Source organism: Ascaphus truei, unplaced genomic scaffold (genome assembly GCF_040206685.1).
Source record: "Ascaphus truei isolate aAscTru1 unplaced genomic scaffold, aAscTru1.hap1 HAP1_SCAFFOLD_426, whole genome shotgun sequence".
In the NCBI taxonomy this organism is placed as follows: Eukaryota; Metazoa; Chordata; class Amphibia; order Anura; family Ascaphidae; genus Ascaphus; species Ascaphus truei.
In genome coordinates this window covers 175,255-201,500 of record NW_027456757.1, presented here as the reverse complement: position 1 = coordinate 201,500, position 26,246 = coordinate 175,255, and the positions used below count along the sequence as shown (strand labels likewise).

General features: G+C 49.2%; 1 protein-coding gene across 2 annotated transcripts in view; it reads left to right on the top strand.

The window, feature by feature from the left end:
* TYMP (thymidine phosphorylase) overlaps positions 1–23,033 on the top strand; it is a 97,102-nt gene extending 74,069 nt beyond the window's left edge. For both annotated transcript variants that reach the window (XM_075583984.1, XM_075583982.1), the window contains 5 exons: positions 487–605; positions 3,050–3,212; positions 11,504–11,716; positions 22,472–22,612; positions 22,685–23,033. In XM_075583984.1, the coding sequence (XP_075440099.1) occupies positions 487–605; positions 3,050–3,212; positions 11,504–11,716; positions 22,472–22,612; positions 22,685–22,878 (830 nt within the window). In that variant the 3' untranslated portion in view covers positions 22,879–23,033. The remainder of the gene's footprint in view (positions 1–486; positions 606–3,049; positions 3,213–11,503; positions 11,717–22,471; positions 22,613–22,684) is intronic.
* The last annotated feature ends 3,213 nt before the right edge of the window (positions 23,034–26,246 follow it).

The following is a 26,246-nucleotide window of genomic DNA, read 5'->3' as shown; positions in this document are numbered from 1 at the left end:
TCTCTGGGTTTGGTGCCGGTAGTGACTCTGCCGTCTCTGGGTTTGGTGCTGATAGTGACTCTGCCGTCTCTGGGTTTGGTGCTGGTAGTGACTCTGCCGTCTCTGGGTTTGGTGCTGCTGATGACTCTGTGGTCTCTGGGTTTGGTGCCGGTAGTGATTCTGCCGTCTCTGGGTTTGGTCCCGGTAGTGACTCTGCCGTCTCTAGGTTTGGTGCTGGTAGTGACTCTGCCGTCTCTGGGTTTGGTGCCGGTAGTGACTCTGCCGTCTCTGGGTTTGGTGCCGGTAGTGACTCTGCCGTCTCTGGGTTTGGTGCCGGTAGTGACTTTGCCGTCTCTGGGTTTGGTGCCGGTAGTGACTTTGCCGTCTCTGGCTTTGGTGCCGGTAGTGACTTTGCCGTCTCTGGCTTTGGTGCCGGTAGTGACTCTGCCGTCTCGGGGTTTGGTCCCGGTAGTGATTGTTTCCGCATGCGTATATTTCTCCCCGTAGGCTCGGTGATCAGTAAGAAAGTGGCTGAGAATCTGTCTGCGCTGGTCCTGGATGTGAAGTTTGGGGAGGCGGCTGTGAGCCCCACTCTGGAGAAGGCCCGGGAACTGGCAAACAGCCTGGTGAGTGTGTGCTAGCGAGACCCACAGGGTGGTAATACCACCGCGGCACACTGTACCCTATCTGTAAAGGGGTCTCCCCCTGGGCTTTACATCTTTATATATTGGGGTCTCTCGCACGTCAGTGTGGGGGGATTTCTCTTTTTCTTCATTCGAGTGTTGGGTCTCTCTCTCCCATCAGGTCAGTGTGGGGGTCTCTCTCTCCCATCTGGTCAGTGTGGGGGTCTCTCTCTCCCATCTGGTCAGTGTGGGGGTCTCTCTCTCCCATCTGGTCAGTGTGGGGTCTCTCTCTCTCCCATCTGGTCAGTGTGGGGTTCTCTCTCTCCCATCAGGTCAGTGTGGGGGTCTCTCTCTACCATCAGGTCAGTGTGGGGGTCTCTCTCTCCCATCTGGTCAGTGTGGGGGTCTCTCTCTCCCATCTGGTCAGTGTGGGGTCTCTCTCTCTCCCATCTTGTCAGTGTGGGGTTCTCTCTCTCCCATCTTGTCAGTGTGGGGGCTCTCTCTCCCATCTGGTCAGTGTGGGGGTCTCTCTCTCCCATCTGGTCAGTGTGGGGGTCTCTCTCTCCCATCTGGTCAGTGTGGGGGTCTCTCTCTCCCATCTGGTCAGTGTGGGGTTCTCTCTCTCCCATCTGGTCAGTGTGGGGGTCTCTCTCTCCCATCTGGTCAGTGTGGGGGTCTCTCTCTCTCCCATCTGGTCAGTGTGGGGGTCTCTCTCTCCCATCTTGTCAGTGTGGGGTTCTCTCTCTCCCATCTGGTCAGTATGGGGGTCTCTCTCTCTCCCATCTTGTCAGTGTGGGGTTCTCTCTCTCCCATCTGGTCAGTGTGGGGGTCTCTCTCTCCCATCTGGTCAGTGTGGGGGTCTCTCTCTCTTCCATCTTGTCAGTGTGGGGTCTCTCTCTCCCATCTGGTCAGTGTGGGGGTCTCTCTCACCCATCTGGTCAGTGTGGGGGTCTCTCACTCTCCCATCTTGTCAGTGTGGGGTTCTCTCTCTCCCATCTGGTCAGTGTGGGGGTCTCTCTCTCCCATCTTGTCAGTGTGGGGGTCTCTCTCTCCCATCTTGTCAGTGTGGGGTTCTCTCTCTCCCATCTTGTCAGTGTGGGGGTCTCTCTCTCCCATCTGGTCAGTGTGGGGGTCTCTCTCTCCCATCTTGTCAGTGTGGGGGTCTCTCTCTCTCCCATCTTGTCAGTGTGGGGTTCTCTCTCCCATTTGGTCAGTGTGGGGGTCTCTCTCTCCCATCTTGTCAGTGTGGGGGTCTCTCTCTCCCATCTTGTCAGTGTGGGGTTCTCTCTCTCCCATCTTGTCAGTGTGGGGTTCTCTCTCTCCCATCTGGTCAGTGAGGGGGTCTCTCTCTCTCCCATCTGGTCAGTGTGGGGGGTCTCTTTCTCCCATCTGGTCAGTGTGGGGGTCCCTCTCTCCCATCTTGTCAGTGTGGGGTTCTCTCTCTCCCATCTTGTCAGTGTGGGGTTCTCTCTCTCCCATCTGGTCAGTGTGGGGGTCTCTCTCTCTCCCATCTTGTCAGTGTGGGGTTCTCTCTCTCCCATCTGGTCAGTGTGGGGATCTCTCTCTCCCATCTGGTCAGTGTGGGGGTCTCTCTCTCTCCCATCTTGTCAGTGTGGGGTCTCTCTCTCCCATCTGGTCAGTGTGGGGGTCTCTCTCACCCATCTGGTCAGTGTGGGGGTCTCTCACTCTCCCATCTTGTCAGTGTGGGGTTCTCTCTCTCCCATCTGGTCAGTGTGGGGGTCTCTCTCTCCCATCTTGTCAGTGTGGAGGTCTCTCTCTCCCATCTTGTCAGTGTGGGGTTCTCTCTCTCCCATCTTGTCAGTGTGGGGGTCTCTCTCTCCCATCTGGTCAGTGTGGGGGTCTCTCCCATCTGGTCAGTGTGGGGGTCTCTCTCTCTCCCATCTTGTCAGTGTGGGGTTCTCTCTCTCCCATCTGGTCAGTGTGGGGGTCTCTCTCTCCCATCTTGTCAGTGTGGGGGTCTCTCTCTCCCATCTTGTCAGTGTGGGGTTCTCTCTCTCCCATCTTGTCAGTGTGGGGTTCTCTCTCTCCCATCTGGTCAGTGTGGGGGTCTCTATCTCTCCCATCTGGTCAGTGTGGGGGGTCTCTTTCTCCCATCTGGTCAGTGTGGGGGTCCCTCTCTCCCATCTGGTCAGTGTGGGGTTCTCTCTCTCCCATCTTGTCAGTGTGGGGTTCTCTCTCTCCCATCTGGTCAGTGTGGGGGTCTCTCTCTCTCCCATCTGGTCAGTGTGGGGGGTCTCTTTCTCCCATCTGGTCAGTGTGGGGGTCCCTCTCTCCCATCTGGTCAGTGTGGGGGTCTCTCTCTCCCATCTGGTCAGTGTGGGGGTCCCTCTCTCCCATCAGGTCAGTGTGGGGTTCTCTCTCTTCCATCTCGTCAGTGTGGGGGTCCCTCTCTCCCATTTGGTCAGTGTGATGCTTTGTTTCCTCAGGTCAGTGTGGGGGTCTCTCTCGGGATCCCCACAGTCGCACTGATCTCTAACATGGACAGTCCCATCGGCCGCCGTGTGGGAAACTCTCTGGAGGTGACAGAGGCCCTGGAGTGTCTGGAGGGAGCAGGACCGGCCGATCTGCGAGACCTGGTGACACGTACAGGTCCGTCCAATCACCACCCACACAAGGGTCCCCAGGGTGACACGTACAGGTCCGTCCAATCACCACCCACACAATGGTCCCCAGGGTGACACGTACAGGTCCGTCCAATCACCGCTCCACACAAGGGTCCCCAGGGTGACACGTACAGGTCCGTCCAATCACCGCTCCACACAAGGGTCCCCAGAGTGACACGTACAGGTCCGTCCAATCACCGCTCCACACAAGGGTCCCCAGGGTGACACGTACAGGTCCGTCCAATCACCGCTCCACACAAGGGTCCCCAGGGTGACACGTACAGGTCCGTCCAATCACCACCCACACATGGATCCCCAGGGTGACACGTACAGGTCCATCCAATCACCACCCACACAAGGGTCCCCAGGGTGACACGTACAGGTCCGTCCAATCACCACCCACACAAGGGATCCCCAGGGTGACACGTACAGGTCCATCCAATCACCACCCACACAAGGGTCCCCAGGGTGACACGTACAGGTCCGTCCAATCCCCACCCACACAAGGGACCCCAGGGTGACACGTACAGGTCCGTCCAATTACCACCCACACAAGGGTCCCCAGGGTGACACGTACAGGTCCGTCCAATCACCACCCACACAAGGGTCCCCAGGGTGACACGTACAGGTCCGTCCAATCCCCACCCACACAAGGGACCCCAGGGTGACACGTACAGGTCCGTCCAATCACCACCCACACAAGGGTCCCCAGGGTGACACGTACAGGTCCGTCCAATCACCACCCACACATGGGTCCCCAGGGTGACACGTACAGGTCCATCCAATCACCACCCACACATGGATCCCCAGGGTGACACGTACAGGTCCGTCCAATCACCACCCACACAAGGGTCCCCAGGGTGACACGTACAGGTCCGTCCAATCACCGCTCCACACAAGGGACCCCAGGGTGACACGTACAGGTCAGTCCAATCACCACCCACACATGGGTCCCCAGGGTGACACGTACAGGTCCGTCCAATCACCACCCACACAAGGGTCCCCAGGGTGACACGTACAGGTCCGTCCAATCACCACCCACACATGGATCCCCAGGGTGACACGTACAGGTCCGTCCAATCACCGCTCCACACATGGGTCCCCAGGGTGACACGTACAGGTCCGTCTAATCACCACCCACACAAGGGTCCCCAGGGTGACACGTACAGGTCCGTCCAATCCCCACCCACACAAGGGACCCCAGGGTGACACGTACAGGTCCGTCCAATCACCACCCACACATGGGTCCCCAGGGTGACACGTACAGGTCCGTCTAATCACCACCCACACAAGGGTCCCCAGGGTGACACGTACAGGTCCGTCCAATCCCCACCCACACAAGGGACCCCAGGGTGACACGTACAGGTCCGTCCAATCACCACCCACACAAGGGTCCCCAGGGTGACACGTACAGGTCCGTTCAATCACCACCCACACATGGATCCCCAGGGTGACACGTACAGGTCCGTCCAATCACCACCCACACAAGGGTCCCCAGGGTGACACGTACAGGTCCGTCCAATCACCACCCACACAAGGGACCCCAGGGTGACACGTACAGGTCAGTCCAATCACCACCCACACAAGGGTCCCCAGGGTGACACGTACAGGTCCGTCCAATCACCACACACACATGGGTCCCCAGGGTGACACGTACAGGTCCATCCAATCACCACCCACACATGGGTCCCCAGGGTGACACGTACAGGTCCGTCCAATCACCGCTCCACACAAGGGTCCCCAGGGTGACACGTACAGGTCCGTCCAATCACCACCCACACAAGGGTCCCCAGGGTGACACGTACAGGTCCGTCCAATCACCACCCACACAAGGGTCCCCAGGGTGACACGTACAGGTCCGTTCAATCACCACCCACACAAGGGTCCCCAGGGTGACACGTACAGGTCCGTCCAATCACCACCCACACATGGGTCCCCAGGGTGACACGTACAGGTCCGTCCAATCACCACCCACACAAGGGTCCCCAGGGTGACACGTACAGGTCCGTCCAATCACCGCTCCACACAAGGGTCCCCAGGGTGACACGTACAGGTCCGTCCAATCCCCACCCACACAAGGGACCCCAGGGTGACACATACAGGTCCGTCCAATCACCGCTCCACACATGGGTCCCCAGGGTGACACGTACAGGTCCGTCCAATCACCGCTCCACACAAGGGTCCCCAGGGTGACACGTACAGGTCCGTCCAATCACCACCCACACAAGGGTCCCCAGGATGACACGTACAGGTCCGTCCAATCACCACCCACACAAGGGTCCCCAGGGTGACACGTACAGGTCCGTTCAATCACCACCCACACAAGGGTCCCCAGGGTGACACGTACAGGTCCGTCCAATCACCACCCACACATGGGTCCCCAGGGTGACACGTACAGGTCCATCCAATCACCACCCACACAAGGGTCCCCAGGGTGACACGTACAGGTCCGTCCAATCACCGCTCCACACAAGGGTCCCCAGGGTGACACGTACAGGTCCGTCCAATCCCCACCCACACAAGGGACCCCAGGGTGACACATACAGGTCCGTCCAATCACCGCTCCACACATGGTGTCACGGTAGCTTATGACAAGATATAATGAACACCAAATATCTGGGTTGAACTGAACGAGGCTTAGATATAGTAAAATATAATTTATTCCTTAAAAAAGGTGAACACATGAATATAGTACAATTAACAGACAAGAGGGTAACACTTACTTAGGGTTGGGGGATGGAGAAGTATCAGCTAGCAATTCTCCATCAATCCGGTGACATTCCAGGTGGAATCAGAAGCACAACTAAAATCTGTAGGGTTGGCACAGTTTTTATACCTGTGCAACCCTATTCTTAATTATCTGTATCCAATCCCTAACGTGGAGACACAGACTAACCCATGCCCTCCAGCTAATTAGCTCATGTGTACTGGGACTCTATAGTAGCCCCATAATTAAATCAGGGGCAACGATCCGTTTTACTAAATGAAGTATCTGCATTGTCTGTAGGTGTAGACATAACACGTACAAACCACTCCAGTTTAATGATTCTCCGCCCTCAGGTAACAATTAGACTAGCAGAGTTTGTTGATTAATACTTAATCTCTAGACATTGGGTAACAATCAAGGCAGTTACTTTTTGATCACCGTGCTTAGGCTACTAAGCCGGCTGCCCTTCATGACCTACTAGCCTAGCAGATGGCGTCTGCAAAGGAATCTCTGCAGGATTTTATCCCTGCCTTGGGAAACAACATTAAAGTTGAAACATGGGAACAGGGGAACATACATTTTCAAGGTATAACAAGGTGCAAACCTCATCCCTGGACCGCTGTCCAGTTAACCCCTTGTCTCTCTGGTGAGGTCAGGGGGTGGCCATATGGGGTGCAACCCCTTTAATACCGGGCCACCCCCTTCTCCCTCTACACATGGGTCCCCAGGGTGACACGTACAGGACCGTCCAATCACCACCCACACAAGGGTCCCCAGGGTGACACATACAGGTCCGTCCAAACACCACCCACACAAGGGTCCCCAGGGTGACACGTACAGGTCCGTCCAATCACCACCCACACAAGGGTCCCCAGGATGACACGTACAGGTCCGTCCAATCACCACCCACACAAGGGTCCCCAGGGTGACACGTACAGGTCCGTCCAATCACCACCCACACAAGGGTCCCCAGGGTGACACGTACAGGTCCGTCCAATCACCACCCACACATGGGTCCCCAGGGTGACACGTACAGGTCCGTCCAATCACCACCCACACAAGGGACCCCAGGGTGACACGTACAGGTCCGTCCAATCACCACCCACACAAGGGTCCCCAGGGTGACACGTACAGGTCCGTCCAATCACCACCCACACAAGGGTCCCCAGGGTGACACGTACAGAGGGGTCTGATGAGACATTGGTTCTGCTCTCACCCCACCCCCAGGGGGGGATAGTGACACAGACGGAAAGGGGCCACGGATTGTATCCTTTCAAACACAGGGGCTGTGTCTGTCCCTGCTGGTGGTTACCTCCAGTGGCTGTGTGGTCAGTGTCGGGTGACACAGTGACACACAGACTGGACGTGTCTCCCTGCAGGAGGGTACCTCCTGTGGCTGTGTGGTCAGTGCCGGGTGACACAGTGACACAGACGTGTCTCTCCCTGCAGGTGGGTACCTCCTGTGGCTGTGTGGTCAGTGCCGGGTGACACAGTGACACAGACGTGTCTCTCAATGCAGGTGGGTACCTCCTGTGGCTGTGTGGTCAGTGCCGGGTGACACAGTGACACAACGTGTCTCTCCCTGCAGGTGGGTACCTCCTGTGGCTGTGTGGTCAGTGCCAGGTGACACAGTGACACAGACGTGTCTCTCCCTGCAGGTGGGTACCTCCTGTGGCTGTGTGGTCAGTGCCGGGTGACACAGTGACACAGACGTGTCTCTCCCTGCAGGTGGGTACCTCCTGTGGCTGTGTGGTCAGTGTCGGGTGACACAGTGACACAGACGTGTCTCTCCCTGCAGGTGGGTACCTCCTGTGGCTGTGTGGTCAGTGCCGGCTGTCACGAGAGCTTGCGACAGGCTGTAATTGTACACCAAAAACTATATATATAAATATATATATATACCTGGGTTTGAACTGGGACGAGACTTAGATATGATAAATAGAATTTATTCCTTGATAAAGGTGAACACAACAGATTATACAATAACAGGCAAAATATAGACACTTACGTAAAAGATGAAAATAATGAAAACAGTCCCATCTGAACTGGCAGTTTCATCCAGCAATCAGCCCAAGACATTGCATGGCGACCAAAAATGAAGACAAAGGATAGATGGGTGGACAGCAGTTTATAAACCGTTTGTCCCTCTATCTGTAACCTTAGGTGCCGAGACGGCTACCAAATGTCCCTGGGAAGCTTTTGAAGCTCATTTTGGGACTTCCAGCTTGGGGTAGCCCCCCCATCAATAAACCCTTTGAAGCAGGGTGGACATTTGTCATGTTCACTCCTGCAGGAAACCTGGGTGTGTAAATGTGAGTTACCACGTTTACAAAGGCATCCTCTTCCCTGCTCATTATCATAGCAGGGGGGCTGCAGTGTCTGAGAACTTCAACCAAAATTTAATATTTACTGCAAATCATTGCATAACTTCTGTTCCGTAATACACACAGTCAGGTGAGATATATTACTGCATTCTGGGACACCTGACGCTCGTAGAGAGACCCATCATTACATTGTAATATGAACATTAATAGAGATATTAATATCTGGCATTTAGCAGCAGTTACATATTCAATGGTTAGACTTCCCAAGATCGGCTTACTCTCGCCAATACACTTATGTAATTCTTAGCCGGTTCAGCCAAGGACATCTCATAGTATCCTTATATTTAATAAAGTTACTCCCTTTTGATATCCTGTTGGGGGATACCTTTTGCTGGAAGGTGTGAACAACAAACCCTTCCCTTCCTTTTGCCTGCTTCCCGCATAAACAATTCCCCTGGGAAGCCAGGCTCAAATCTAGCAGGATATCCTATTTAGCATCCTACTGGCCACGTCAATAAACCTTTTGAAGTGGGCTTTTGCTTTTCGCATAACCAATTAGGTCAGTTACCTATTGATCAGGGCGATGTATCACACCTCTCTGTTGATATACACTTCCAGTGAATACTCATATGAGGCACCATTTGGCTCCTCATGCATTACAAAGACAATGCCACCAACCTGGGTTTAAATCCCAGGACAAAATCAACTGCATAACCAATTAGGTCAGTTACCTATTGATCAGGGCGATGTATCACATCTCTCTGTTGATATACACTTCCAGTGAATACTCATATGAGGCACCATTTGGTTCCTTACGCATTACAAAGACAGGCATTCTGCCTGTACATTAGCACACCATTAGCATTCTGCCGGTGTATTTCAAAAACTGCAAAAAGTCACTTTATCAAAAATATATGTCCCTCTTATGACAAAGTTATATTTTTAATATGTGTGTACTTGGGAGGTGACCCGGAGGCTGTACCCCAAGGCTCAGAATACCTTGCGGGCACAGGCAGTTGCAGGCCCATGAGGCAAAGGGAATACACAGATAACGCATTAACTAGCCCACTGGGCTTACACAATTAACCCCTGATGACCCAGTGTGTGTGTTATGCAGGTACTGATTAACCCAGACATTACAATGGAACAGGGAAGAATACATTTACAGGTTATAACAAGGGTAAAATCACATTTCTGGGCCTCAGCCCAGTTAACCCCTTGTCTCCCTGGCGACGTTAGAGGGGGGCCCTTGGGGGGTAACCCCGACACAGTGACACAGACGTGTCTCTCCCTGCAGGTGGGTACCTCCTGTGGCTGTGTGGTCAGTGCCGAGTGACACAGTGACACAGACGTGTCTCTCCCTGCAGGTGGGTACCTCCTGTGGCTGTGTGGTCAGTGCCGGGTGACACAGTGACACAGACGTGTCTCTCCCTGCAGGTGGGTACCTCCTGTGGCTGTGTGGTCAGTGCCGGGTGACACAGTGACACAGACGTGTCTCTCCCTGCAGGTGGGTACCTCCTGTGGCTGTGTGGTCAGTGTCGGGTGACACAGTGACACAGACGTGTCTCTCCCTGCAGGAGGGTACCTCCTGTGGCTGTGTGGTCAGTGTCGGGTGACACAGTGACACAGACGTGTCTCTCCCTGCAGGTGGGTACCTCCTGTGGCTGTGTGGTCAGTGCCGGGTGACACAGTGACACAGACGTGTCTCTCCCTGCAGGGGGGTACCTCCTGTGGCTGTGTGGTCAGTGTCGGGTGACACAGTGACACAGACGTGTCTCTCCCTGCAGGTGGGTACCTCCTGTGGCTGTGTGGTCAGTGCCGGGTGACACAGTGACACAGACGTGTCTCTCCCTGCAGGTGGGTACCTCCTGTGGCTGTGTGGTCAGTGCCGGGTGACACAGTGACACAGACGTGTCTCTCCCTGCAGGTGGGTACCTCCTGTGGCTGTGTGGTCAGTGTCGGGTGACACAGTGACACAGACGTGTCTCTCCCTGCAGGTGGGTACCTCCTGTGGCTGTGTGGTCAGTGCCGGGTGACACAGTGACACAGACGTGTCTCTCCCTGCAGGTGGGTACCTCCTGTGGCTGTGTGGTCAGTGCCGGGTGACACAGTGACACAGACGTGTCTCTCCCTGCAGGTGGGTACCTCCTGTGGCTGTGTGGTCAGTGCCGGGTGACACAGTGACACAGACGTGTCTCTCCCTGCAGGAGGGTACCTCCTGTGGCTGTGTGGTCAGTGTCGGGTGACACAGTGACACAGACGTGTCTCTCCCTGCAGGTGGGTACCTCCTGTGGCTGTGTGGTCAGTGTCGGGTGACACAGTGACACAGACGTGTCTCTCCCTGCAGGTGGGTACCTCCTGTGGCTGTGTGGTCAGTGTCGGTGACACAGACGTGTCTCTCCCTGCAGGAGGGTACCTCCTGTGGCTGTGTGGTCAGTGCCGGGTGACACAGTGACACAGACGTGTCTCTCCCTGCAGGTGGGTACCTCCTGTGGCTGTGTGGTCAGTGTCGGGTGACACAGTGACACAGACGTGTCTCTCCCTGCAGGTGGGTACCTCCTGTGGCTGTGTGGTCAGTGCCGGGTGACACAGTGACACAGACGTGTCTCTCCCTGCAGGTGGGTACCTCCTGTGGCTGTGTGGTCAGTGCCGGGTGACACAGTGACAGAGACGTGTCTCTCCCTGCAGGTGGGTACCTCCTGTGGCTGTGTGGTCAGTGTCGGGTGACACAGTGACACAGACGTGTCTCTCCCTGCAGGAGGGTACCTCCTGTGGCTGTGTGGTCAGTGTCGGGTGACACAGTAACACAGACGTGTCTCTCCCTGCAGGTGGGTACCTCCTGTGGCTGTGTGGTCAGTGCCGGGTGACACAGTGACAGAGACGTGTCTCTTCCTGCAGGTGGGTACCTCCTGTGGCTGTGTGGTCAGTGTCGGGTGACACAGTGACACAGACGTGTCTCTCCCTGCAGGTGGGTACCTCCTGTGGCTGTGTGGTCAGTGCCGGGTGACACAGTGACAGAGACGTGTCTCTCCCTGCAGGTGGGTACCTCCTGTGGCTGTGTGGTCAGTGCCGGGTGACACAGTGACACAGACGTGTCTCTCCCTGCAGGTGGGTACCTCCTGTGGCTGTGTGGTCAGTGCCGGGTGACAGTGACACAGACGTGTCTCTCCCTGCAGGTGGCTACCTCCTGTGGCTGTGTGGTCAGTGCCGGGTGACACAGTGACACAGACGTGTCTCTCCCTGCAGGTGGCTACCTCCTGTGGCTGTGTGGTCAGGCAGTCTCGGACACACAGGGAGCAGAGCGGATCGCTGCCGCCCTGGATGATGGATCCGCACTGCGGAGTTTCAGAGCGATGATGGAGGCGCAGGGCGCGGAACCGGAGATCGCCAGGACTCTGAGCTCTGCCACCATCCTACGCAGAGCATCGCACCAGGAGGAGCTGCAGGTGGAGAGAGGAGGTGAGAGGGGGCGTCGAGTGTGAGTGTACCTATGTGGGAATACCTGTATCCTGCGTGTGAGTGTGCGTACCTACGTATGTGTGCGTATATAAGTGAATACCTGTATCCTGCGTGTGAGTACCTACGTATGTGTGCGTATATACGTGAATACCTGTATCCTGCGTGTGAGTACCTACGTATGTGTGCGTATATACGTGAATACCTGTATCCTGCGTGTGAGTGTGCGTACCTACGTATGTGTGCGTATATACGTGAATACCTGCATCCTGCGTGTGAGTGTGCGTACCTACGTATGTGTGCGTATATACGTGAATACCTGCATCCTGCGTGTGAGTGTGCATACCTACGTATGTGTGCGTATATACGTGAATACCTGCATCCTGCGTGTGAGTGTGCGTACCTACGTATGTGTGCGTATATACGTGAATACCTGTATCCTGCGTGTGAGTGTGCGTACCTACGTATGTGTGCGTATATACGTGAATACCTGTATCCTGCGTGTGAGTGTGAGTACCTACGTATGTGTGCGTATATACGTGAATACCTGTATCCTGCGTGTGAGTGTGCATACCTACGTATGTGTGCGTATATACGTGAATACCTGTATCCTGCGTGTGAGTGTGAGTACCTACATATGTGTGCGTATATACGTAAATACCTGCATCCTGCGTGTGAGTGTGAGTACCTACGTATGTGTGCGTATATACGTGAATACCTGTATCCTGCGTGTGAGTGTGCATACCTACGTATGTGTGCGTATATACGTGAATACCTGTATCCTGCGTGTGAGTGTGCATACCTACGTATGTGTGCGTATATACGTGAATACCTGTATCCTGCGTGTGAGTGTGCGTACCTACGTATGTGTGCGTATATACGTGAATACCTGCATCCTGCGTGTGAGTGTGAGTACCTACGTATGTGTGCGTATATACGTGAATACCTGTATCCTGCGTGTGAGTGTGCATACCTACGTATGTGTGCGTATATACGTGAATACCTGCATCCTGCGTGTGAGTGTGAGTACCTACGTATGTGTGCGTATATACGTGAATACCTGTATCCTGCGTGTGAGTGTGCATACCTACGTATGTGTGCGTATATACGTGAATACCTGCATCCTGCGTGTGAGTGTGCGTACCTACGTATGTGTGCGTATATACGTGAATACCTGTATTCTGCGTGTGAGTGTGAGTACCTACGTATGTGTGCGTATATATGTGAATAACTGTATCCTGTGTGTGCGTGTTAGTGTGTGTGTGTACCTACATATGTGTGCACCTGCATATGTGTGCCTATATATGTGAATACCTGTATCCTGCGTGTGTGTATGCGTGTTAGTGTGCGTGTTAGTGTGCGTGTTAGTGTGCGTGTTAGTGTGCGTGTTAGTGTGCGTGTTAGTGTGTGTGTGTGTGCGAGTGTGTGTGTGTGTGCGTGTGTGTGTGTGTGTGTGTGTGTGTGTGTGTGTGTGTGTGCGAGTGTGTGTGTGTGTGTGTGTGTGTGTGTGTGTGTGTGTGTGTGTGTGTGTGTGTGTGTGTGTGTGTGTGTGTGTGCGTACCTACGTATGTGTGCGTTTTTTCGCAAAAAAAAAATCTTCCACTGAATGCAATTATGATATCGGGAATTGGGAACTTCTGGCCATGAAATTAGCACTGGAAGAATGGAGGCACCTTCTGGAAGGTACTGAGGTCCCCATTACAATCTTGACGGGCCATAAAAACCTGTTATACATCGATGGAACACGTTGTCTAGGAGCCCGTCTAGCCAGATGGTCACTTTTCTTCTCAAGATTCAACTTTATAATCTCCCTGGAACCAAAAATATCAAAGCCGACGCCCTTTCTCAGCAATTCTCTTTGGACGACAAATCTGAGGATCAACAAAAACCCATCCTTCCTTCCAAATGCAGTCTTTCTGCGACTACCTTCAACGTCCTTAGAAATATCGTGCGGCAACAGGACCACTTCCCTGCCAATCATACCGTTCCTGAGGGTTGAAGGAGTGATGATCAGTGGGAAGCGCAAACATGTGGAAACAAAAAATATATCTAATGGTGCAATATTGTTATATAACAGGTAAGGTGTCTTCTCAAGGTCTAAGGATAATATACTCGCAAAAGTGAGGGTGAATCAGTGTTCGTAATGGTATCTTTAAGTTGTGCCTCTTCAGTTATGAGGAATCAACTTCAGCAATGGTGTACAGATGAGTCCCTTAAATGGTTAAACACAGAGAACCAATCATTGTGCGATCTGGATAAAGCTGTATTACAATGGTAGGTATATTACAATACACTCACATGATGTATGATGTTTTTAGGCATTTAGATACACAATCCATCTCGCCTCCGGTTTCTTTAAGCTTTCTGCTTCCCCTGTACTCGGCGTGCGTCTCACGGCTGCGTTCCAGCAGAGGCGGATGTGACGGCAGCCAGGCTGGGGGGTTCCGGTTGGCGAAGTGGCTGTGGATCACCTTCACTCTACGCGTTTCACCTTTCTCGGTTTCTTCAGGAGGGCTGGTGACATCGTTCTTAGTAATTATATACCCTAAGCTATCCATTGATAGGTTAAAAAGCTAATTAGTGTCTTAAAGTGATACCAATAAGGGTATATTCAAAAAGTGACTAGAATAGTGTATATATTATCTCCACATAGGATATCTTTGGAGTTAATATTATACTTGCTATAATGACTGATATATAAACATGTTAACTCCACATTATATATATATATATATGGAGTTATAAAATAGATACTATAAATTACTGACTAGTATGCACACATATTACCTCCATATCAAAACATATATGGAGTTCAAAAAATATAAAATAAAGATATTTATTTAAAAATAGAACTTAGCAAACAATAAAAACATTTTTAGTTTAAAAGTAATTATTTGAACTATAACAAAGTCAATTTAAAATAAGATAAAATGATACAAATTATTCTAAACATATGTTATAAACTATTTATCTGGATTAATATATTATAGCCATTTTAAAGACAGTATTATGAGATCTATTGGAGATTTATTTATTTATAAAATATTTTACCAGGAAGTAATACATTGAGAGTTACCTCTCGTTTTCAAGTATGTCCTGGGCACAGAGTAAAACAAATAATACATGGTTACAAATACAGTTACATAAATGAACAAGGTATACATTTATATACAAGACATTGCATGCACAGTTAAAGAAAATATATATTATGAGCTTATGAAACAGTTACAGACCAGATTAAAGTGTGAGACAGCCTTAGATTTGAAAGAACTTAAGCTGGTGGTGGATATGAGAGTCTCTGGTAGGTTGTTCCAGTTTTGGGGTGCACGGAAGGAGAAGGAGGAACGTCCGGATACTTTGTTGAGTCTTGGGACCATGAATAGTCTTTTGGAGTCTGATCTCAGGTGATAGGTACTGCATGTGGTAGGGGTGAGGAGCTTGTTCAGGTAGCTGGGTAGCTTGCCCAGAAAGTATTTGAGGGTGAGACAGGAAAGGTGAACTTTGCGCCTAGACTCTAGTGATGACCAATCTAGTTCTTTGAGCATTTCGCAGTGATGTGTGTTGTAGTTGCATTGGAGAACAAAACGACAAATTGAATTGTAGAGGGTGTCAAGTTTGCTAAGGTGGGTTTGAGGAGCCGAGCCATATACTATGTCTCCATAGTCAATAATTGGCATTAGCATCTGCTGTGCAATACGCTTTCTGACCAGGAGACTTAGGGAGGATTTGTTCCTGTAAAGTACCCCTAGTTTGGCATAGGTCTTGGTTGTCAGGGTATCAATGTGCATCCCGAATGTTAAGTGGGAGTCAAACCATAAGCCCAGGTATTTAAAACTAGTGACAGGTGTTAGGGTGGTTTTAGCGTTGGTTCTAATCAGGAGCTCAGTCACTGGAAGCTTTACAAATTTAGTCTTGGTCCCAAATACCATTGTTACAGTCTTGTCAGTGTTTAAAAACAGTTTGTTTTGGGAAATCCAGTTTTCGAGTCTCAAAAAGTCAGACTGAAGTATGTGTTGAAGGTCAGAGAGGCTATGGCTGTGTGCATACAGGATTGTGTCATCTGCATACATGTGTATTGAGGCTTCCTTACAAGCTGTGGGAAGATCATTAATGAACACTGAGAAGAGTAGGGGCCCCAGAACAGAGCCTTGCGGGACACCACAGGTGATATCCAGGGGGTTGGAGTTAGAGCCTGAGATGGACACATGTTGGGATCTTCCTGATAGGTAGGACTGAAACCAGTTTAAAGCATGTTTCCCTATTCCAGAGCTCTGGAGTTTGTTAAGCAGGATAGCATGATCAACTGTGTCAAAAGCCTTTGCAAAATCTAGGAATACTGCACCAGTGAGTTGTCCCCGTTCCATTCCACACTGGATTTCATTGCAAACTTTTAGCAGGGTAGTTACGGTGGAGTGTTTGGGACGAAACCCAGACTGGAATTGGCTAGGGAAATTTGTCTTGGTGTAGAACTCGCTTAATTGGGAGTGGACACATTTTTCCATAACTTTGGATAGAATTGGGAGAAGTGAGATTGGCCTGTAGTTTGAGACAGTGTTTTTGTCCCCTCTTTTGAAGATTGGGACAACTCTGGCAGTTTTCCAGGTCTTAGGGATATGGCCTGCAGACAGGATAGAGTTGACTATTGACGCAATTGGTTTGGCAATGGCTGGGGCACCAAGTCGTAGGAACCTAGATTGTAGTAAGTCGGGTCCACATTGGCTGCTTAGTTTTAGTTTGAGGAGCGCTTGTGTAATCTCCTCTTCAGATACTGGGCTAAATTGAAAATTGTGGGCAGTGTTGGGAGGGGGTGGGACTATAGGGGTACTCCCAGGATGAGATTCAGGTTTGGGGTTTGTGCTGCGTTTCGCTAATAGGTTAGTGGCACACCCCACAAAGTAATCATTGAATGCATTTGCAATGTCAGTGGGGTTTGTCAGAGTAATATCCCCCTTAGTGATATTACTTGGTTGTTGATGGTTAGGAGGCTGGAATATATTGTTGATAACCTTCCAGAAATTAGCTGGGTTTGATGTATTCTGGAGGAGATTGTCAGAGTAATATTGTGCTTTTGCATGCCTTGTTTGCCTTGTGCACACGTTCCGCAGGCATCTGTAGTGATTGAGATCCTTGGTAGTGCCAGTTACTTTGTGGCTTTTCCACAAGGCATCCCTGAACTGGTAGAGTGCTATAAGGTCAGGTGTAACCCATGGAAGGTGGGCCCCCCGTACCCTTATTTTGCGTAGTGGAGCATGGGTATCGCAGAGTTTTAAGAACTCGGATTGGAAATAGTCGAGCGCAGAATCAGGGTCGGGAATTAAATCGATTCTGTGCCATGGGCAGTTGGTAAGGTCATCCAGAAACTGTTGTGGGTTAAAGTTTTTAAATGTTCTAGTTAGGAGAACTTTGGGGCTTGAATGGGGCGGTTTAATTTTCCTTACACAGTACACTATTGCATGGTCACTGAAAATGTCAGGAAGGATGCCAGAGGATTGGATTCTGCTGGGGTTTGAGGAGAGAATCCAGTCTAGCAAGGAATGGTTATGCGACTTCAGGTTTATTCGTGTGGGTTGGGAAATGAGTTGCGATAGGTTAAGTGACTTGAGTTGTATCTGGATTTTGTGGTTTTTAGGGTCAAGCCAATTGAAGTTGAAATCCCCAAGAACTAGCAGCTCACTCTTCTCATTCAGAGAGGAAATGGAGGCAAGAAATTGGGTGATATCAGTCAAGGATTGTGGAAGGGCTTTAGGGGGGCGGTAGATGCCAGCAAGCAAGATGGGCTTAGAAAAGGGGAGGCAGATTTTGCCAACTAGAGTTTCAAAAGAGGGTGGACTTGGTGGGCAATGTAGCAGTGTAAATTGTAAGGTGTCTGCAATATAAAATAACACCCCTCCTCCTCTCTTTGACCTATCTCTCCTAAAAATGGAGTATCCCTGAATGGCAATATTTGCATCAGGGGTTTTAGAGGATAGCCATGTTTCTGTAAGAATGATGGCTTTGGGTTTATGCATAAGGCACCATGCCCTTAGTTCGTCTAGTTTGGGCAGCAGGCTCCGGATGTTTATATGGGCGACAGATAGCCCTTTTTGGAATTTGGAGATCTATAGGGAGACAAAAGTTTATAGTTACAGTAGATACACATTATAAAAACGGTTTTATGTCAAAATCTAAGTTAAGACCCAAAGGGGAAATCGTTTGGAGTTCATACATCCAATACAATTCCCTCTTTATTAAGGCAGAATTTCTGTTTCCCCCTCTCCAATGTGGCATTATTTGTTCAATAGCTTTAAAGGTAAGACCTCTGGGGTTGGAGTTGTGAACTAATAAAAAGTGATTTGAAACACTGTGTGTGGTGAGTTTCTTTTTAATGTTTCCAATATGCTCTAATATGCGCTCTTTGAGGGGACTTATGGTTTTTCCTACGTATTGATACCCGCAGCTGCCCTCCAAGAGATATACTACAAAATTGGACCTGCAGATGAGGTGTTGTTTGATTTGATAGGATTTATGGGTAGTATGAGAAGTAAAACTATCTCCTATGCTTGAACTAAAGTGACACGCTGTACAAATGTTACAATTAAAAAAGCCCTTGGGGAGATTAAGCCAGGTAGCATGGGTTATTTGTTTTTTCTTTAGTGCTCTGGGAGCCAATTTGTTTTTAACATTGGGGGCTTTTTTGAATATAATCTGTGCTCTATCTGGTAGGTGTGACCCTAGAATGGGATCGTTGTTTAATATAGACCAGTGGGCATTGAGAATTTTGCCAATTTGTTTAGCATCTTTATTGTACTGCGTAATAAATGGCACTTTTAGGGCTGTATTAGGAACTCTCTTAGGTGAAGGGGTTAGCAAAGATTCCCTAGACTCTAAATTAATCCTATCTAATGCTTGTTCAACATTTTTTGTTTTATAGTTTCTATCTGTAAATTTCTTAGTTAAGATAGTGGACTGCTCTGTAAAAACAAGATTATCAGTACAGTTGCGTTTTATTCTACGATATTGACCGTAAGGGATATTTGCTATCCATTTATCAAGATGGCAACTGGACTGTAATATGAAGTTGTTTGCATCCACATCTTTGAAATAATTTTTTGTTTTAATAGAATTATCCTCTATATAGATAGTTAAATCTAAGAAATTTACAGTAGACTTACTTATATTGGACGTAAATTTTAAATTTAGGTAATTATTGTCCAAATATAAAAGAAACAGATTCAGATCATCCAATGTGCCCTTCCAAACAAAAACAATATCATCGATGAATCTCCACCATGTGACCAAGTTCGCGTCCAGACCCTCCCATGACCATATGTATTGATTTTCCCACATGGCCATGAGTAAATTCGCATAACTGGGCGCGAACTTGGGCCCCATGGCGGTCCCACACAGTTGCAGGTAGAACACCTCATCAAACCAGAAGAAATTTTTCTGTAATATAAATTGTATACACTTTACAAGGAATTCAATTTGTTCTATATGAAAATTACCACTTTTTTCCAAAAAGGTTTTTACGGCTCTACATCCATCAGAATGTTTAATTGATGTATATAGAGCCGCCACATCTGTAGTGACTAATATATAACCTTCTTGCCATTGTATATCCTGTAATAATAATATTACATCATTTGTGTCTTTCAGATAGGATTTTTGCTCTTTTACTATTTCCTGCAGATAACTATCTATAAATTCTGATAGGTTTGATGTTAGTGACCCTATGCCGGATATTATCGGTCTTCCAGGAGGATTTTGTAAATTCTTATGTATCTTTGGTTGGAAATAAAAGATAGGAAATTTTGGATCCTGTACATTTAGAAATGTAAATTCATTATCTTCTAAGATGCCTTTTTGTTTGCCATCTTCTAGTAGAGCCAATAATTATTTTTGAAATAGAATGGAGGGATTTGATTTTAATTTTTGATAAGTGATGGTATCTCCCAAGATTCTATTGGCTTCATTCATATAATAACAGTGACCCATAAATACCATTCCTCCTCCCTTATCTGCCGGTTTTATTACAATGCTCTGATCTGATGAAAGTTCTTCTAGTGCATGTTTTTCTTCTTTAGTTAAGTTTGAATGATATTTGTTCTTGGCATTTGTTAGAGATTCTAAATCCTCCATGATTAATTGAAAACAGACTACTAAGTGATTACCCTTTGCAAACGTGGGGAAAAAATGTGACTTTGGTTTAAACCTTGAATGTACAAATGTGGATGATTCTGATTGAGCTATATTCGAATTATCTGTGGAACTGGTTGATGGATCGTTCCAGTTTCTTGTTTCTGCCTCTTTATTAATAAAGAATCTTTTTAGAGTAAGTGTTCTTAAAAATTTGTGTGCATCTATATATAGATTACATTTATTTGGTCCAATAGTAGGAGCAAAAGTTAGTCCCTTAATGATAACTTTTGTTTCGTCCTCAGTAAGAATTTTTTTGATTATATTGAAAATGTTGTTGGCTTTTAAAACATTTTTCTTGTTTTTCCCTTTTCTGCCCCCTCGTCTCCCTCTGCCATGCGTCTTTTTTGTCTTTGTTTTAGTGGTACTGTTTGATTTGATAAGGGGTGAAATGGATTCCTGGTTTCCCATGAATTCATACACCCCTTGGGATCTAAAAAAGAAGAAGAAGAGGATTCCTTTTCTGAGTTATCAATTTTTCCAAATTTTGAATTCTCTTTAGTGGATTTCCCTAAAATATCGCTACGTTCTATATGTTTCGTTTTTTCTTTTGCTTTTCCTCCTGTAGGGAGGGTTTTTGTTTCTACCTTTTTAGGTAGAATCTGTGGTAGAAAACCTGCATGATTTTTTGGATATTTATCTGTAAATTTCCCTCTATAAGAGGTATCCATGTGAGAAGTAGTTATCGAGCTGTTTTCAGGGGGATTTGGGTCTGTATTTGCCTTTGATTTATTTTTGGAACCTTTATTCCATGTTCTTTCGATGCCCTTGGCATAATCATCCTGATCTCTCCTGAATTTTTGTAGCTTAATAGCAATTACTTCTTTTTTTAAAGTATCTATGTTTTTTTTGCATTTTGGCATCTCTTTCACTGTAATCCTTAATGTTTTCTAAGGAGCCTAGGTCAGTTCTTAAATCTTCTTGAGAAGACACCTTACCTGTTAATCCTTAGACCTTGAGAAGACACTTTACCTGTTAATCCTTAGACCTTGAGAAGACACCTTACCTGTTATATAACAATACTGCACCATCAGTTATATTTTTTGTTTCCACATGTTTGCGCTTCCCACTCATCATCACTCCTTCATACTCACCTGGGATTGAGAGAGCAGTCCTGCACTGGGTCACAGCAGCATCCAAAGAACTCGTTTGTATTACCACATTTATATAATAATTGGTTTTGAATGTTAATACAGTGTTAACACGTGTTTTATTTAGAATTAGGGCGCCACTATTGATATATATTTTTTGCACCAGTTCCTGACGGTTGCCTTTACACTTCTCCTATGCACCGCAAAAAAGTTCTCCAATGGAGTCACTCCTCCAGATCTGCAGGTTATCCAGGGACCAGGAGAACTTTAGATCTCATCTCCAGAACATTTTGGTGGCCCGAGATTCAGAAAGATGTCAAGGACATCCGGGGTTCCCTTAGGGCCACTGATACTGTTGCAACGTCACCAGTAAAAGGCGCGGACATGGACAGAGCCACCCTGGGGGCACTGAGGTGACTGCACAGGGTCTGCAGCGTGGAGGAGATTGAGTCGTTTCTGATCCAGCGTAGCTAGGCGGGTGGCATGGGTTCCCAGAAGCTGGCCCTAATGGGCAACGGCGTTCACTACCTCTGCAGGGTCCATTGCGTGGCTCGTGCAACATGTAATGTTCCTGACTGCAGGACAGGATAGGGACCCACCGGGCAGAGGTAGTGAGTAGTACACTGACCTGGGCCTGGTATCAGAGGCCTGGGATGCATGGGTAGTTGTAGCCAGTTCCGGGGTTGAGGCAGGCAGGGATAGTCAAGTCCAACTCCGGGGTCGAGGCAGGAGGCAGGAGGCAGGCAGCAAGCAGGGGATAGTCAGGTCCAAATCTGGGGTCGAGGCAGGCGGCAGGTAATACAGAGACAAAGTCTGAGCTCAGACAGAACAAGCAAAGCAAAGTCCAAGCACAAAACACAAGCAAAGTCCCAGAGCAACTGCCTGCTATTTAAAGGCAAGAGGCAGCTGCTGGCAATGAGATCCAAATAGAGGCTGATTTCCTGTAAGGTACTGAGGGTAGGAATTGCCATGAAGCTAGATGGATGGTAGCTTCAGAGAGGATGAGAGCACTTCCTGTCAGCAGCCATCTTGGATATTCGGACCGATCCCTTATAAATAACACACAGAGATATAATAACGCAATCCCTCCTTCCTCAGTCTGATCTGTATCATTCAGATGTGACCTGTCAGTAACTCCCTGCAGGTCTCAAGGTACTGAGTGGGAGACAGAATCACTGACCAGTCCTGTCTGATTAATAAATCTCAGTGACCATGCTCCACGGCAGGTCACAGAATGTGGAGGTTTGGCCAGGCACAAATAGGTTAATAGCAGCCTACCATTGTCCAATGGCAAGCTTATATTTAGAGCCCTGAAGCTCTGAATGGGTGAGACGTAGGGTCCTCTAGACCAGTGGCTGCTTAGGTGGCTTATATGGTGGAGCTCAGGTATCTTCCCTGCGGTACTATACTTCTTACCAAATTATAACACAGCTTGTTCTGATGTAGGGTGGAGGGTTACTCAGCTCACACACACCTCCCCTACTCTTTCCAGGCACCGTGGAGCTGATCCGGGCGAGACCCATCGCTGACATCCTGCACGCATTGGGCGCCGGACGGAGCCAGGCCACGGACACCATTAACCACAGTGTGGGGGCCGAGCTCCTGGTGGGCATGGGGCAGCACGTGGAGAAAGGTGAGCTGCTCTGGCAAGGTATCACCCCTCTCACCTCTGCTTCACCGCCTGACCCGACCCTCTCTCTTGCAGGAGACCCGTGGATCAGGATTCACTATGAAAGCCCCCTTCTCCGGGATACGCAGAGGCAGACCTTGCAGGGGGCGATCCGTGTCACTGACTGCCCTCCCTTTACCCCTGCCTCCCTCATCAGGGAGGTCATCCTCCCCCATGGCAAGAAGCAGGAGGCTGGGGCAACTGTGCGGAGAGAGGGGGAGATCAGCTGAGAAGGGGAGCAGTCCCAACTTCCCCAAACCCCACCTTATATTAATGTCATTGTTCTCTATAGCTGAAGATACACTAGTTGTATCTCGTGTTAACTTTATGTAACTGCATGAAAATGAATTGTGGTGTTTAATAAAATCTGGGCCCAAAACCTTCACCACTTTCTCACAAATAACCCTCACATACAACACCCGGCGTTCCCATCCTAACAAGATGTCCAGCAGATGTTTCCATGTTGGGGGGTTGTCCTCGCAGATGTCCCCCACCTCTCTCCTTCCCACATAGCTTCCAGTCTCAGGGCGACGAGCTGTGGAAATGATCGATATTTATATGTCCAGTTATCGGAGACAACACAAGTCGCAATCTCCAAGCATCATGCTCCAAACCTGGGAACACACGCACACCAGCAAGCAATCCCACAGATGTACTGTAGGAGCGCAATCCTGGCAGTCCTCTCATGAAGGATGACAAGGCAGGTCCGTAAGGGACTACATCCAGCAGCGTCCCAAATAGAAGGAAAGTCCTTGATTTAGGAGAATTCAAATCTCGCGGCCACAAAGAAACAGCAGGACGCGGCCTCGTTGCGTGATGACGTAATGCCGTAGCCTAACGCGTTTCATCACAAGATGGCGACTTCAGGGGATAATGAACATGATCTGTTGATGCTTTAAATATTTTACAGCGAGCATTGGCTTAAGGGTTCCATGTAATAAGGGGATTTGAGACAAAAGGTGGCACTGTGTGCTCATTTGCATGTCATTTCCCAGAATCCCTTCCTGCAGTGGAAGTACTGGATGCTAGGTGATAATGGGGAAGGGCAGGGTTGCAGACCTGTCTAAGACATGTGAATGTGCTCACAAGTGATATATCAATATCTGGTCATGCCTTGAATTGGCTCGCAGGCTTAGGCTGCGTCTATACTTACTCAGACGGAACGGAGGCGCACCCACGCTGCGCAATCACATCTATTGTCCTCTTTGAGGATGCCTATAGATGGCGCCAGCGCGCACATCAGATGGAGCTCACAACTCACGAAACTCAAGAAGACAGAGACAAGTGATTTTTTGCGCGATGGCATCGGGATGTGAAGTAGGAAAGTGACGTCCCCGCCGGAACGTCATTGACACACCTCCAAATTTCATTGCCACGCCCCCAAATCGCGCCCGCTGCATACCCTGCAAAGCCATGAAAACGCTCCGTTCCCCTCCGTCTGCCTGAGTATAGACGCAGCCTTAGAATGCTTTGGCCAAAGGGTTAAACTAAATTACATATATATATATGTATTTCACTGTATTTTTATCATATTGGATGTAGCTCTGGGCTCCCTTTGTGTATATAGATCTATATCTATCTATATATATATATACCCCCATCACAAGATATATATATATATGTCACTGTCTCCAGGCAGAAGTGGGTTGGGCTTAATATCTGCTGAGTTAACCAGCAGCATGTAACAGAAAAATATTGTTACACACAGTTAACCCATTAAGGCCATGGTAATCCCAAAGGGAGTTACACTCTCCCCAAACAAAACCCAATGTTGTGCCCAGCATTCTGAAAACACGTCATGAAAACTCTATATACTGTATTCTGCACATAGCGCATCATAACAGAATGACACAGCGCTCTCAATATACATACACTGGTAACGATGTTACCATGAGCAGCCTGACATGGTACTTGTAAGTATCAATTAACAGATAACCAGACTATTTGGTAATTCTTCATTCGAATATATCTCGGGCCGCCCATGCGAGGGGGCGAGGGGGCGAGTGCATTTGTCGAGCCTGCTCACTGGAGCACTTTAATACGGGGAAAACGTTCAGCCAATGGATGTTAAATGAAGATTTATTGTTCAACGATGATACAACAGCTGAAGTCTCAGGAGTTGATGCGATGTTTTAACATTAATTCCACTCCACCCCACTCCATCGTATGGGAAGCCCATAAAGCAGTGATCAGAGGGAAATTCCACTCCAGACACCCCCCACTCCATCGTATGGGAAGCCCATAAAGCAGTGATCAGAGGGAAATTCCACTCCAGACACCCCCCACTCCATCGTATGGGAAGCCCATAAAGCAGTGATCAGAGGGAAATTCCACTCCAGACACCCCCCACTCCATCGTATGGGAAGCCCATAAAGCAGTGATCAGAGGGAAATTCCACTCCAGACACCCCCCACTCCATCGTATGGGAAGCCCATAAAGCAGTGATCAGAGGGAAATTCCACTCCAGACGCCCCCCACTCCATCATATGGGAAGCCCATAAAGCAGTGATCAGAGGGAAATTCCACTCCAGACGTCCCCTTCTCCATCGCCCCCCACTCCATCGTATGGGAAGCCCATAAAGCAGTGATCAGAGGGAAATTCCACTCCAGACGTCCCCCACTCCATCGTATGGGAAGCCCATAAAGCAGTGATCAGAGGGAAATTCCACTCCAGACGTCCCCCACTCCATCGTATGGGAAGCCATAAAGCAGTGATCAGAGGGAAATTCCACTCCAGACGCCCCCCACTCCATCATATGGGAAGCTCAGAAAGCAATGATCAGAGGGAAATTCCACTCCAGACGCCCCCACTCCATCGTATGGGAAGCCCATAAAGCAGTGATCAGAGGGAAATTCCACTCCAGACGCCCCCCACTCCATCGTATGGGAAGCCCATAAAGCAGTGATCAGAGGGAAATTCCACTCCAGACGTCCCCCACTCCATCGTATGGGAAGCTCATAAAGCTGTAATTAGAGGGAAATTCCACTCCAGACGCCCCCCACTCCATCGTATCGGAAGCCCATAAAGCAGTGATCAGAGGGAAATTCCACTCCAGACGTCCCCCACTCCATTGTATGGGAAGCTCATACAGCTGTAATTAGAGGGAAATTCCACTCCAGACGCCCCCCACTCCATCGTATGGGAAGCCCATAAAGCAGTGATCAGATGGAAATTCCACTCCAGACGCCCCCCACTCCATCATATGGGAAGCTCATAAAGCAGTGATCAGAGGGAAAATCCACTCCAGACGCCCCCCACTCCATCGTATGGGAAGCCCATAAAGCAGTGATCAGAGGGAAATTCCACTCCAGACGCCCACCACTCCATCGTATGGGAAGCCCATTAAGCAGTGATCAGAGGGAAATTCCACTCCAGACGCCCCCACTCCATCATATGGGAAGCCCATAAAGCAGTGATCAGAGGGAAATTCCACTCCAGACGCCCCCCACTCCATCGTATGGGAAGCCCATAAAGCAGTGATCAGAGGGAAATTCCACTCCAGACGCCCCCCAATCCATTGTATGGGAAGCCCATAAAGCAGTGATCAGAGGGAAATTCCACTCCAGACGCCCCCCACTCCATCGTATGGGAAGCCCA